The following is a 15,829-nucleotide window of genomic DNA, read 5'->3' on the forward strand; positions in this document are numbered from 1 at the left end:
CTGCCCAGTGCCAGGACAGGAAGCAACAGGCATAAACCAAAATACAAGAAATTTCTCTACACATAAGAGAAAAAAAAAATCCTTCTTAGAGATCAACATTGGCACAACTTGCCCTGAGAGGTTGAGGAGTCTCTGATCTTGTAGATATTCAAAACCCAACTGGGCAGGGCACTGTACAGTCTACTCTTGCTTCGGGCAAGAGGTTGGATCAGATAATCTCCAGTGGTTTCATCTGCCCTCGGTTGGTCTGTGACTCTGAAATGGCACACCAAGGGGTGCTCCAGCAGCAGTTGATAGGGAGCCAGTTGCCACATGGATTTCTTTCCTTGCCTGGCCTTTAATGAAGCTAGGAATTTGTACAACACTCTTTATCAGTCAATCAAATCAAATTATACCAGATAGCACTGAGAGTGGCTAAGAGAAGGAACTAGAATGTATGATTCCAGCTCTTTATTAGAAATGCATCATGAGGAACAAGTCTATTTGAACTGCAGTCTTGCTTTGTATTGTTGGACTGTTTGTCTTGACCACAACACGGTTTCCAAATTGTATGTTTCTTTTCTTGCACAGACTTTCTGTTAACAATGTAAAGAAAAGGCATTTTGTAGTTTTTTGTGACAGCCAGTTGTCTAATTTTTGGTGTTTTATAAAAGGCATTGTATCTTCTGTAAAGTGTTTGTGTAGCTGGCTGTCAATGCCTTTGTTTAAACTCATCTTTTGAGATGCTAATTAGAAATTGATAAATTTTTACTGATGAAATGATAAAATATGTGATTCACTTTGCAAAACATGGCCGTATAAATGCAACACTCCTGCTATTTCTTTTATTTATTCGGTACTTTACTGTATTACCAGGAATGAATTTCTATATATTTCTTTGCTTCTGAACCATCTTCTTGTCAGTGTCTTTTTGAAAATCTCTTGAGATCTTTCTACAAATGAGTCTGAAAGTTGATGGCTTGTCACACGAAGGATTGTGTGATATTGCTCACTAAAAGCTGGACACTTGTTACATAAAGTCATCGATATAGCACTGGGAGAGTAAATCCCAAAGCACTTTGATACATTTTCACACCTTATTTAAAGGCAGTGGAGTAAAGGGTAGTTCATAATTTAGTACCTTTATCATGCAAGTTTAAGCTCTCAAGCAGTCTCATGTTGCTATGCTTATTTTTTTGTGAAGTGTTTCAGAAGTTAACATTTCTTTTCAAATGTGCCTTAGATTCCTTTAGAACAGAGTCTACAAATATTGTTTAATTTACTTTTCAGTAAAGCTGTCAGTTGTAATCTGCAATTTAAAAAAACTAATAAAACAAATCCTCATTTCACAATTTAAACCTTATTGAGTCTAATTCACTTGCACTGCAAGTTTATTATTCTCCTGCAGCTTGACGTGCCTCCAATTGTAATTGTGTTGACCCTCCGATGCAGTAAATCTCCCCAGTGCTTATCAAACTGGGAGAGATAAGTCTACAGTTTGGAACTTCATTAAATATCTCATTTATATTAAACAGATGATGGCTTTGAACAGAAATAATAATTTTTACAGAGTCTGCGACCTCCCGATCGCGGTCTCCTTGACTGTAACGCGGCGTTTCGCAACCCTCTGCCCCCGTGCCCCAGGCGTCGCGCCAGCGCCCGCGTGTCACAAGTCATCCGTCCATCGGGCTCACTTCAAAGCCTCTGCTGGGGAGAAAGCCCAGGGCTTTGTAGCCCTTGAAGCAGATTTTTTAAAACTTTTTCATAGCATACATTTCTTAGTTGTCTGGGGAGTGCGGGTGGAGTGATTAATAATGGGCAGCTGTTTCAAAAAGAAAAAACAACCAACATGTTGCTTGTTATTGTAATTCCTGAAACTATGAACTACTCCTCCGTGCTTGTTTGGAGATCAGTCAGTACTTGGAATAAGCATTTCCAGTGGCTTCAAATAGTTTGCAGCATCCTCAGTATTTCTGAGTATCTGGACCCCATTGTATTTCAATATGTATGAAATAAATGCTGTGGGGTTTGTGTAAGGACAAAGGTTTGTGTTTTTAAGATTTAACTATATACTTCAATATGAAGAGGCATGTTGGTTAGGAGAGCTAATGCTTTGATATCTGAGTTCATACTACTTTTCTACAAATACATCTGTTTTTTAATAGTTGTTTTTAATAGAGCTAAATTCAGCTCAGAATGTTCATATGAATTGGTTTAATGATCTTGGCAAAGTGCCTTGGTAGCCTTACTGAGAGGACAGCAGGGTGCTGGAGCCCAGGTGAACCAAGAACTTTAGGGGCAGCAGAAGGCTGGATGGCATGAGGACTGGGCCATGGTGTGGGGTGACTCTTATCTCTGCAGGGAGCAACTGGGTCCTGCTACATTGGGCATCCACAGTGACCTGTGAATGCACAGGTACTCATTCTTCTCATTTCCAGGGGCTGTGCTGACAGCAAAGCTGTGGCTGATGGGGTTGCTAAATCCAGGTAGATGATACCAAATTATTTTCTTTGCCTCTCTTAGGTACTGTGTTCCCCTGAGGACTGATTCTCTTGGCCTCACCAAGGAGAACTTGACTTTTTCCTGACCTCTTGAAAAATCTGAGAGGCCACTGTAGGAAAGCAAGGGATGACCAGCTTCTGAAAGCAAAGGCTGGGCTGGGAAGATACTCAGGCAGTCTTCTGAAGGAGAGCAGCTGGGCAGGAGGCTGTATATGCAGCCTTTCTCTTTCCTGTGATGGACACAGGCCAAGCAGCCTGTGTCCATCACTTGACCACATACTGCATCTCTCTTGTGATGCCCTGGAGAGTTTGGCCGCAGTTGTGGTGGGCAGAGACCTGTCAGCTCCCAGGGATTTGAGGGCTGGAATGGAGGGCACCCCAGGTCTTGTCAGTTCTGCTTTTCTGGATGCTGCAGCAATAGATTAGAGGAATTTCCAGGCTGAATGAAGCATGTAAGACCTCTTTACTCTGCAGTCAGGAAAGACAGAGCAAAGAACTCAATTTAAAAATAAAATTATGGTGAAGTCTGACAACTTTTGTGGTTTTTTCTTTTGTTCCTAATTACAAAACTTCAGGGTGTGATGATTTCATTTGAAAGCAAGTTGCGTCACTGAGGCAGCAGCGCAATTCCAAATGAGAATTCCTGTTCCATGCTCCTGACAAGGGGCTTGTTGTGCTCAGCTGTCAGTGTGCAGAAGATGGCCCAGCTGTCTGCTGATGGTATTGGAAACAGCCCAACTGTCTGTTTAAGAAATTATCCAACAAAGAGACACCAAAATGGAATGGTTTTTTTTCACCAATTTTCTGCTGAAGGATTTGAAATTTGACAGGGCACCATGGGGGGTGCAGTGTACAGGGGTTAGAAAGTTGGTCATTAGGCAGAGCTGTCATTGCAAATTATCGCTGTCCAGGATGAGAAGTTCTAGCTCATTTGGTGCTCAGACAGGTCTAGGCCTTAGGCAATTTGTTACAGTTCCCACATGTGGTTAAGGGGACCCCAGGCACTAATTTTCCCCTCCCTTTGCAGCTGGAATCACCTGGGAGCCCCTCCGGGCCAGAGCTGCCCATAGAGACTCTGCTGGATGACCGGGAGCGGAGGATTTCCCACTCCCTCTACGGCGGGATCGAGGGTCTCAGCGAGTCGCCCACAAAGAACGTGGCATTGGGCAGGATAATGGGTGAGTCAAAGCAGCTCTGCTAAGCAGGGCATGTTTTATTTCTCTCTGTGATTCATTGAAGGGTGGTTAATGTGTTATGTGGGAATTGGGAACATGGAGGTTGCACTGACCAACTTAAAACCTGCCTTAAAATTCTTCTACGTGAGCCTTCTGGATTGTTAATGTGAGGAAGAAGGTAAAGTGGGATTATAAACTGAATTTTGCATCTTGTGACAGGTCATAGAATGAATAATAGTAGCATTTAGCATGGTCTTTCAATGTCTGGTCTGGGACAGTAAATTATTGGTTGGTCTAGGCTCCATGTTTCATCAGTGACTCATGGGAATTAATAATTTTTTGTCAATATTCCTTCTCTGTTTCAGTTCTACTAAAATACAAAAATAAATAAGGCAAAATTGCATCCATTTATGCTTATTGGGGGACTTACTAATTTATTTGAGTGTTTGCTTTGCAGGACACCAATTTTAAAACCTCACAACTAATTATAAGCATCCCTTGTGTAGATTCTATGCCCTGCCATCTGCATGGTCCCAGTGGATAATGAGGTTATTAGTGCTTGCTTTGCAGCAATTCAACTTGTGATGTACAGAGCTAGGTAATAAAGACTTGCCTTGCCACAGGAGTGGTTGGATTTACTGACTAGGATGGGATTAGTTTGAAAGGATTTTCAAGTTTAAACACAAAAAGCAGCTTGATGAAAATAACACCTGACAGAAGACGTGACGATTGCTCGCTTGAGTTGCGAGTTTTAAAAAGAAGACATGGCTATTAAATCTAGGACTTTTTTTTTGCATATTAGATACACAGAATATATTAGAGGATGCAACTACAAACTTTATATGAAGCGAGGCATAACTTAGTTTTCAATTACTTTAGATTAGTTTTGAGCCTTAATCAGTCTACTGCACAGGCTTTTCCAATCAACAGCTTGTGTATATTTTTCACCCTATATTTTTTTATTTGGGTTGGGTTTGGATTTTTTTTCATCCGTGTTTTCTTTTTTGAATAATTTTTGTATTTTGGATTTTGCATTTTCTTTGTGGTAGCAAAATAGGACTGCTGTTAAACTCTCTGAAAATCCACAAGTTTGCTCTTTAGGGTATTTCTTCTGTAAGTCTTTTGCCCTTTTTTGTGTATTTGGGCAATAGTAATTAGAAACATATCATATTCTGTTCTATTGCATTTCATTTTGCGCAGCTTGGAAGAAAAAATGTGCCCATGAAAATCAAGGCAGTGTGAAACCATGTCACCCAAAGTCATATGCTCTTAAAGAGAAAAATTTAGAAAAAAATTGTAATTGTTTGTCAACAAATTTAAGAAGTGATAAAATAATTGGAAGTCTTTAGCACAACTCTCCCATAGAAAGAGCTCGTTTTTGTTGTGTCAAGGCTTTAGATAAAACATTTGCCAAGCACTGCCTTCTGCTTTTTCCATCAGTGCTGCAGAGGATTTACACACAGAGCTCATATAAGCGTTAACAAATTATCACTTAAACACGTTGTCCGTTGATGGGAGAGGGAGCCCTGAGAAAGTCTGGGTGCACGTGTGTCAGCAGTGCAGTTTGCTTCAACATCAGAGGAGCGCAAGACTTGCCATGCCAAACTGAACTAGTTCTTTAGTCTGATATCATCCCTTTAGCAGTGGCCAGTAATTGATGTTAAAACCACAAAAAAACAAAAAAGTATAAAGCTGTTAACATGTAATACTTGTAGATACTTTTGCCTTGTTTACATAGAAAAAAAAAATCTATCCTTCATTTTCTAAGTTTCTTATAACCTGAAGTGAATGTTTTGATTTCCTGTGAATCATTGTTTTTCTGAATTGTTTTCAGGGACCAGGATCTATGTAAAAAACTGGTTGGTTGTGACTTTAATTCACTGAATCTTTAGTGGAAGCATGTTAGTGGAAAATCGAATTGTGCCTGAATCTCATATTAACTGTGATCTAACGGCGTGTAACTAAAACTGGTCTTTCCAGGATTGGACTGTTCCCTTATGCAGTCACAGCAGCTTCACAGACCTGTGATGTTTAAACCCAGTTTTTGGGGAATTGTCTGTTTTCTAATAAGATTATTTTTTCTGAATTAATCAGTACCACTAAATTAAAACTCCAGCATTCATAATATTTCACATGCAAGTTTTCTTGTGGTGCAATACAACAGAGAGGTATTGCCTCTTGGGAGAGATAGGTACACTTGCTTGTTTCAGAATAGCTAACACTTTAAAAACTCAGTCACTTTTTATGCAGTGGAATCCCTGTCTTTTTTGAAATTGGTGATGAGAAAAAAAGCAGGGCTTTTTTTATTTTCCTGAGTATGTTTGTGTGGTGCTACACGACTCTTCCTCTCTTGAAAATTGGCCTAAAAGTGAGGATTAGTGCTGAGAACAACCTGGCTGAAGAACATTGGAGGTCTGTACCTTCCCACACCAGTCCTGCCCATGAAAACATGCCCTAAGGAGTGCTTTATGCAGTGCTGCTTCCCTTGAGTGCTCTCCCATATTAAGAACCCCTCTGATGAGCTCTCTGAATCATCTGATGTCCTTTGAATTACTCCTCAATGGATTTAACTATGTAAACTTTTAGTACTCAGTACTTTTTAGTGAGGAGATGACAGTTTGTTTTCATGGAAGGAGTGGGTCTTCCTGCTGCTTTTGCTCTTGGACGGATTTGAGTTTTCTTCCTTCCTAAGTTAAAGTATTCAAAAGTAACAATTTTAAAGTCTAGAAAATGCCTGCTTATTTTAGTCATTGCTTAAAGTTGGAACAAAGATTTCAGGAGTGTTTTGTTCTTTTAAATACCATTAATGTAATTTCAGGAAAGGTATTAAAGACAATTTCCTTATCCTTCATAACTGACAAGCAAGAACTGGCTGTCAGAGCCTTGCTGTGAGAGTGGGAATAAAATACCAATTTTAGGATGTGATTTAAATTATGTAAAATAATGTTTGCTTACTGCAATAAGGCTACGTGAATCTTTTCATGTTTCTGATGATTCTCATGTTGCCCTACTTTTCTAGGTAGTTATTGCTATTATAGATTTTCTTATGCTTTTTCATTTGATAATATTTCAGTGAAAATTTCTGATGGAGAAAAGATACAACTTTCTGTATTCAGGGAATACTTTTGGTTTGGAGGAGATGGGATATTTTATTTATATAAATTGGGTCTTTTAAGAATTAGATTTATTTATTTTATTATTTCCGGGGTGCATGTTATTCAGTAAAACAACTGTGTTATACTGGTTTGCTTGGCTCTAGAATTAAAAATTCAAGTCTTCTTCTGACATACTGTTCTTGTATATCATGCATTATGCTCCTGAGTTTTACAATACACAAATATATAGCTGCTGTCTATATAAATTATTCTTATTCAACAAACAGCTTAGTACAAAGTCCTCTTTCATCTCCTTCTTCTAGCTGCTGATTTTTTTTTATGAACGTGGCGGGTTTTGTTGCTACTGGTGACTAAACAGAAGATATTTTTCAGGGGGTACACAGAATAACAATCACTTGCACTGAATCTGCTTTTCATCCTGAAGGATCCCCTAGAACTTAGTGAAGTTTGATGGTTCCTACACAACAGGAAATACTCTGTTCTCTACATAAATAATTGCTGTCTTAAGGGTAGAATCAGGAGGAAGCACTACTGACAAAAATTTAGCTAGAGATGTAGAGTGTGTGTCTCAGTGAAATGAAAATAACCCTTTACAATCAGAATGTAGTTCCTTGGCCAGGAATCTCATCAATCTCATCTCATCTCATGGTGCTCTTCTACAACAGTTGACAGATCTGAGCACTTTCTTGAAATCCAAGGCCTGTATACAGCAGAGAAATCTTTGTTGCTAGTCATTCTCCAGGCATTCGTTGTACTATTGGTCTGAATCCCACAGTATCAACATGCTCATGAGTCATTCATAAGGTAATTCTGGGTTTTGAACATACGGTGAGAGTGTTCAACAGATTTTGTAGACCATCCTTTAAAGAGAAAGCAATAGCAAAAGCACAAGGATCAAGCCAGAAACAATTCCATGGCAATGCAGTGTCAGTATGGGAGCCAAGTTATCCCAGCAAACATATTAACTGAACTTAAGAGGATTTCAAGATTTGAAAGGACCTGGAGCAGTTTAGTTATTCATGAATAAACCTGTTATTCATACTGTGTACTGTGTGTGATTAGGGCTTTTCTAGAGGACTCTATGTTGGTGGTTTAATTCAGGTACAAATTATTTTCTGGTGTATTATAGATGTATAATAGGTTTGAAGGTGTATAATATTTTTTGAAATATGCTGCTTGGCATATTTTTCCTTGTAGGATGAAAATCCTCATAGACCAGGAGACCAGCCATTTGATATTGGAGCTCTGATGCTTCTTTTTCTGCACAGACAGATGGGAACCCTTCTTACCCAATAGTTTGGTGGAGTTCTCAGGCTGTGCTTCTTTGGATTGGTAACTTGTCCAAGAAATTTGAGCATCATTGTTCTGAGATGAGAAATATTTGAAAGGGAGAATGTTTTACCTTGCTTAGTACAGTCTCCAAAATACTTTATGTTATAACAGATTACCTCACTGAAGCTGAATTAATATATGCAAAACTGGACTTGAAGTGTAGTCAGAGTCTAAATTTCATAGAGTCTAAATAGCACTTTTCCAGCCTGAGGGAAAATTACTTTCTTGAAGAGGTTTGTAGACAGGCTGAGCAACACCTTAGATTTGTAGATCAGTCAAATATACTGAAGATTACTGGGTTTGAAGTTTCTTTGATGTTTCCTTGTAAGGTTTCTCACAACACTTGTGGAATTAATTCTCCTGGGGTATTTTCTATCCACTTCAGCTGAGTTCTCTACAAAGCATATATTGAGTCCAGTGCTGAGGTTTGTCCTACCATCTGCTGGAGGTGAAGCCTTTCACCTGTTTTTAGCTTCATCTGCAATGAAAAGCATAGGCATGTCAGATGGGTTTTCTCCTTAATTCTAAAGCAACTATTAAAATGTCAGTCTTCACCCTCGTCAGATATAAAGAAGGGTAGTGAAAAGTTAAAAGTGTTACTGAATTACTGTAGCCTCTCAGATGGGAAGTTCAATCTGCCGAGTGCCATAAGGTTATAGCTTTTCACAATCAATTCTTTGGAGACATTATTAACTACAGAGTTAACAGTCTTGTAGGCATTATGTTTGGAAAGAAGTACATTACCAGGCTAAACATTAACCTGTCCATCAAAGGAACTATTGCTGGGCAGAATCAGCTGTTATGCAAACTGCATACATTCATTTCCGTTTGACAGTGATGAGATGTTCACCATGCAGTACCTTTTTATTCCAGCCGTTTTTTCAGCCTTGTTTAATGATCCCTTTGAAGCCACTTTTCCTCTCTTTGGAAAGATTACTATATGTATTATCTAGTGCAGTGAGGATTTTAACTACCTCTTTACACATAGGGGTTTGTTTGTTTGTTTGTTTATTAATAATTGCTCGCAAAGGTAGTGATGGTAACTGAAACCTTTACAGAAAAAAGAAAAACTTTATTTTCCCCTATTTATTCACATTTTTTCCATATCTACAGTGAAAGTAAAGTGTGGAAATAATTGATGTGTCCATAGAAGCAGTTTAAAGTATGGAAATAGAAATTTTGTGATATATTACACTGGTGCATCATAGTTTTAGAATAATTTTCAGTTTGTTGTCAGATTATGGTTGATAAAGCTAGTGTATTTCTTCTCATGAGATGTGACAGTTTTACGAATTGTTTTAGTAAGATCATACCATCTTTTAACTTGTACTCTCACAAATTCACCTGATGAAGTCTGCCACTGAACAGACTCATGTTGAGTCTTGATGTAGTCCCTGTCATGTACGTGATGGTTCTTGTTTAAGTGTTGTAACAAAAGTGTTAAAACTTACTTGAATTTGTTGATAATAGAATTTGGTAATTTTTTTTTCCTCCAAATTTTGCATGTATCCATTTCCCAGCCCCACTTGAATAATTTCTCATTTCATGAAGGCCAGATGGATCAGGAAAAGTGATGGCTTCTGTTAGTCCTTGTGGAACACATTCTTTGTTTCTACCAAACAGGGTGATACGAGAGGAGATACTGTGTTCTGGGAGAAGTGATTTTGAGCAGCTCCTCCGCCAGTAATTGAGGCTGTGGGCACAGACAGAAACATGGGAGGTTCCTCTGAACATCAGGAAACACTTTTTCAGTGTGAGGGTGACCCTGCACTGGCACAGAGTGCTCAGGGAGATGGTGCAGAAGCCATACTCAGAAGCAATTTGTTTGGGGTCCTAGGTACATGGCTTTATGTGTCTCTGCTTGAGTGGAAAGGGCTGGATCAGAAGAGAGGTTTCTTCCCAACCTCAACCCTTCTTATGACCTTGTGGTCTTGCAGTAGGCCACAGAAACAACTGGTATGCATGACTTTTCAGACCTCTGCACAGGAAGATGGGTACTAAGTGAGACATAGTTAATTTTGTCATCTGCATTGTGTCACTCTTATCAGTGGCACTGCAGTTTGACACAACCTTTTATCATCTGTGATGAAATATTTTTCAAGGCACTCTCTGCACGCTGCTGTTATTCAGTTTTGGGTTTTTTTCTCCCTTTTGTCCAGGTAAATATCAGCTGTCTCCAACAGTGAACATGCCCCAGGATGACACTGTCATTATTGAAGATGACAGGCTGTCAGTCCTTCCTCCTCATCTCTCTGACCAGTCATCATCCAGTTCCCATGATGATGTCGGGTTTGGCACTGTTGATACTGGTGGATGGGCTAAAGCTGCAATTAATGAGTCAACAGACTGGTAAGAGCATGGTTTAGTGGAAGGAAAAAAGAGAGAGCTGTAGTTGCATCTTTTCCTTTAGTTACATTTTGGCTACTGCTAATTTTATTTTAATTATTTTTTGTCAAATCTGGATTTTACTATTTTCAAACTGTTTCAGGGAGGAAGTCTGCACAAATACCTCTGGTTGCAGTTTTGTGCTGTGTTAAAGCATGTTTGTGGAAATGTTACTTAGACAGTACATAGCTGTGTTATTTTGATGATCATCTAACTTTAATTTAATTGCTACCTGACCTAGCGTTTGTAAAAAAAAAATAGCAAAATTTTAACACTTGAGTTTATGAAAGATGAAAGACTGATTGGAAATTGTAATTTATAAACCTCACTGTAAATATTTCAAAGTTTATAAAACAAAGGTTTTATTTTTATATTATATTGTTTATCTAGGAGCATCTCAATACTTTCATATACTTCCTTGCTTTTCCTAATAATGTACTAATCTTTTAAATCTACTTAGAGGTCAGAGCTCTTTGATTTGCCTCTGTGTTAGTGCTTATGCAAAAAGAGCTAGTTAAGATTTCTTCATTATGTGTGAAGAACTACTGTTCATATTGTTAGATGATTTGTACATACAATGTAGTGTAATAGCTCTAAATTTAAATATACAGAAAGTAACAGTTCCACATTTAAAGGTATGGAAAGTAACTATATTTATTTCATCCATAGTAAAAACAACTTTTGTGAGTCTTAGGTTGACTCACCAATTACTTTAACACATTTTAACATAAGAACCTTAATGAGAAATGCATTGAGCTCCATTATTGACTTGCTTAAGTTCCTGGCAAAGAAATACTGTTTATTACTTAGTTAGTACAATTAATACAGATCTAAGATTTAATTTACAAGTCCTGTAATTATCTATAGTAATAGCAAAATAAAAGCCCACCTCTGTGTGCTGCTACTTCTTGAAGCTGGATAATTACCACAAATAGTGTGAAGTACTAGAATTTTCTTATTTTTCTTGTCTCTTGAGCCTGTTATGAATGTGTCAGCAATATCTTACTAGAACAGCAATAGCACCTGCTGGCTGATATGCACCTGGCTGATATGCTGGTTGATATGCACACATTCAGCCTCTTCTCTGCTTTAAACTAGTTTATTTCATCAAATATCCAGGAATTGAGTTCTGTATTTTAAGCCCTGTTTTAATGATTGTATGGACATGTAATTTTTTAATTCTCATTTACTTTCTTTTGGTTGTTGCTGTTCTTCTTATGGACAAGTCATACCTGTAATCTGGGTCCCTGAAAAGTCCATTTGTCTTTTGTAAAAGCTGAGAATCTGGGACATTTAAATAGAATAGTCCTCAAGCCTGTACAAAATAGCTTATTTCTGAGGGAGTATTTTTAGCTGAATGTGAGCAAAATCCTATGAAATAAACTTAAAACCCATTTGAAAACTGCAGATGCTTTTACATTGACTTCTGCAGTGTGTCTTGCTATTCATACAGTTCTTTGTAAATCAAGTAACAGTAAAGAAAACAGGGATTAGGTATTGTAGAATTGATCACACTCAAAAAAATTTAAGTGTGTGTATGAGAAACTGTAAAGGTCTTCAGATACAACGGCACTTTAAAGAGTCAAGGCACTTAAAACGGTGTTGTGCTTTGTATCTAATGTATTCTACTTGTAAAAAAAAAGTAAATGGCTATAGAATTAAATTGTTGCTATAATTTCCTGTTGCAAATGGATGAAGGAAGACTTGTAAAACGAAGGTGCATTGTATGATTTTGCTGGAAGGCACAAAGGGTAAAACTAAGAATATGGATGAAGGGTTATCCAAACAAGAATGGCAGCTGTTCTGAATCACAGAAGAAAATGTAAGCTTTTTCAGCCTCACAATATCTCCCTAATCCTTGATGAAAATGTTATGAAAACAAAGGGCCAATAAGACAGGATTAATAAATGGAATTTTAATAACACTGAGGGTCAGAAGACGGTTACATTCTTTTAAGGATCAGCTGTCATTCCAGAAATCTTATTTGTTAAGTATTCTAGAATATAGTAAATTGCATTTGGCATTGCTTAATGACTTGCACTAAATTCACCTCTATCTTTTATTGATGCAGTTGAAAAATATTAAAATGAGGCATTTTTAGGGGCATTATTTCCTCCTCTGTGCTCATTGGCTTTTGCAGTTGTTGCTGTTCTTAGGGACTTTTGAATACTTTTAGGCAATGTACATGCATTCAGACTCCTGTGATCTGCTCCTTCCTTAATTACTGAAACACTCATGGGTCATTAATATTAGAAGTAAAACAGGACATGAGAATTTAGAACTCTATTTAAGGCTCAAATAAAGGTGCTGAGTAGCACCTTTAGGGTGCAGGATACTATGCAAACATGCAATTAAAATTCCCTTAATAAGTATATGTGGAAGGGAGCTGTGACAAGAGAACCAGAAAGTCTCTGAAAGTGGTGTCAGTGGAAATGCTGGATTCCATTCTCCCAAATTCCCAGTTGCTGATACCTTGTCCAGACCCTACTGGAGGTCTCCTCTCTGGGACCTGTGGTGTCCTTTTCAAGTTATATTTGACACTTGTAACAGTTTTAGTCTGTTCTTAGGACTTCAAGTTCAATATATAACTGTGTGCTGTGTTTACATGGAAATGATATTTTACTCTACTAGAAGTTCTGTATAGGAGGATCAAAGCAAGCTTGTATGAGAAAAGTAGCATAGAGCCAAAACAAATAATTTTATAAGTTCACCTTTTCTGAAGAAAGTGTCACGAGATACATTTTGTTCAGCAAGATGAAGCCAGTCATTTTAACAAACGTGAGCCTGTGTGCTAACAGATGTTGCTGGAAAAAAATTCTCACTTAGTAAAACCACATTTTTCTGGCCTTCAGAGACAGGGCTGACTAGCAGGGAGCCAGAAACTTCTGTGTGGCCTTGGTAAAGTCAATTATGATCTGATTGTGAAAGGTGTTGAAACCCTGTAAGTTCAGTTGGAGTCACATTGGAGGACGGTTTCAGATTTAGGTGGTTCTTACTCAGCTGCATGTTGCACTGCTATAAATGCTAGAAGTGTGTATTAGCCTTGTCTGTTTTATCTTTTTATCATGTGGAGATAATTTTTTCCCTGTTTTGTGGGAGTCAGTGTTAGGACTAAATAGTTATTTTTGAGTATGGTCTCTGATTCATCAGAGCTTTTAAGCATATGCTTGAGAACATTGCTAAATTGTGCAGACATCTCTGAAATAGTTGCAGTAATTAAATGTAAAACATTATGAGCCTGAGCCAGAAACATTAAAGTCAAAAGGCACTTGACATTGGCTTTATTCTCACCAGCTCTGATCCTGCTCACACTGAAGTATTATATGCCTGTCACAAGCACATATCTTATTATTTGTAAATCTGCCATTACTAGACTGAATTTCTTTTTGGCTGTCTGGTAATGAGGGTAGTGATTTACATCCTTTGTAGTACTTTATGCCTGTGGACACTTTTCCTTACCTCTTTTTCCCTGTTTTGCCTAATACCCAGGTGTTTCTTGATCAAAGATATTTCTGTAAACTAGGGTACATGGCATACATAAACATGTGCATGTTACAGAATTTAAAGGAATAAGTTGTTTTTTGCAGAAATTCACTATTTGCCTGTTTCTCACTAGGAAAGAGAGGTGTATTATACTTAGCGTTTACTGTAAAAATAATTCTTTAGAAACATGGTACTAAACAGTAAGATGGTACTAAACACAATATCTTGAGTGGCATGTAGAGATCTATTTAGAGATCTCAGTGACAAAATATTTAAATTTTTATCTTGAAGTACAACAATATTCAAAGAGGGGATTTTGAGGGATCATTTACCTATAGGATAGATAACAATGGTCCAAAATACTGATTTTTTCAGTATTTTATGCTTTTGATTTCTTTTTGTGCCAGCTGAAGTAGAGATCTATATACCATCCCCTTTTCTGGGAAGCCAGAAGACATTTTTTGTGAATTTCCTTTATTATTGTTTATTAGTAGTATGCAATCTTGCCTTTAGAAAAAATGTTTAAATGTTTTTAGCTTGCACACCAAATTTTGCCTGCATTCTTGTGCTCATTATTCTGCCAGTGTTTGAGCACCATTAATAAATCTATCTTCAGCATATTTCTGAGGCAGCTCACTGAAAACCTGACTCCCTGAGCTGAGGTCAGTTTAGAAACCTGCAGAAGAAACAAAAACCAAATACAGTTCCCCCCATTTCTGACTGGGGGTGGATCCGCTGTGGCAAGTACTTGTTCTGTGGGGAAGCAATGAGTAAATACATGGTTGTTTGTCATAGCCAGGCTAAAAGCAGGAGAAGCTATGAAAAATCAACAAGAAATTTCACATATGGAGAGAAATTTTAATGCAAAGTTTTTAAATGAAGAAGTTTCAACCTCTGTGGGCTTCAGGCGGGACAGTTTCTATTTATGCTTTACTAAAACAATTTTCTGATAAAGACACACCAGATAAATTTTTATCAACAGAATAAATTTGTTTCTCAGGAAGAAAAAAGAACTGTTTTATTCTCCTACAAATTATACCTGTCTTGGACTTTATGTTCTGATAACACAAATATATATATGTATAGTGCACCAGATGTGTATATCTTTTGTGAAAACTGTAAGTGAAATTCTTGGTACTTTTGACTAGAATTGCTTAATGCAGTAAAACAAATCCATTGTGTGTGTAACTGAATAGTTGCAGTGGTGTACTTAAGACTGTGATTAATCATTGCTAGAAGTCACGTGCTAAAGAAATTATTTTCTCTGAAGAGTGAAAGGTTGCGTGATCTTGATAAATGTTCGCATGATTTTTTTCCCTTCCTACAGCACTCTTAGTCCAGATGTTGATCCAGTACTTGCCTTCCAGCGAGAGGGTTTTGGACGCCAGAGCATGTCAGAAAAGCGTACAAAGCAATTTTCAGATGCCAGTCAGTTGGAGTTTGTTAAAACACGAAAATCCAAAAGCATGGATCTAGGTAGTGAGTGATGTTTTTTCAATTTTTTTTTTATTTGAACCTGATTTTCATGTTGTAAGTATATAGATTTTATAATTCCAAACAGATTGTGTGTGTGCAGTAGTACTGCACATAATGTCTCCTTGTGGGTTGTAAAGTACTAACTTGAATGGCCAAGTGGCCTGGGTGTTGTTTGTTGTTTGTAACTGTCCATATATTAAAATATCATAACCCTCTGGATATATGGTTATGCCTAGACACAGTAAACAGTATTTATTAAAATGGAGATGAAAAATGCATTTACCAATCCATACAGAATGATTGTGTAAAACTGTACCACGCTGTGGTTCTGGCTAGCCGGGTTTATTCTCAATCCATGATTATAATGCAGTTAGCCTCAAAG

The 15,829-nt window shown here is 37.7% G+C and overlaps 1 protein-coding gene across 19 annotated transcripts in view; it reads left to right on the plus strand.

Annotated features, from left to right (window-relative positions):
• Positions 1-15,829, plus strand: part of PARD3 (par-3 family cell polarity regulator) — a 443,621-nt gene that overhangs the window by 275,754 nt on the left and 152,038 nt on the right. For 15 of the 19 annotated variants that reach the window (XM_038128982.1, XM_038128975.1, XM_038128984.1 and 12 more), the window contains 3 exons: positions 3,508-3,658; positions 10,263-10,452; positions 15,299-15,450. In XM_038128982.1, the coding sequence (XP_037984910.1) occupies positions 3,508-3,658; positions 10,263-10,452; positions 15,299-15,450 (493 nt within the window). The remainder of the gene's footprint in view (positions 1-3,507; positions 3,659-10,262; positions 10,453-15,298; positions 15,451-15,829) is intronic. The other 4 variants (XM_038128976.1, XM_038128978.1, XM_038128981.1 and 1 more) reach the window with 1 other exon arrangement.

Source organism: Motacilla alba, chromosome 2, assembly GCF_015832195.1.
Source record: "Motacilla alba alba isolate MOTALB_02 chromosome 2, Motacilla_alba_V1.0_pri, whole genome shotgun sequence".
In the NCBI taxonomy this organism is placed as follows: domain Eukaryota; kingdom Metazoa; phylum Chordata; class Aves; order Passeriformes; family Motacillidae; genus Motacilla; species Motacilla alba.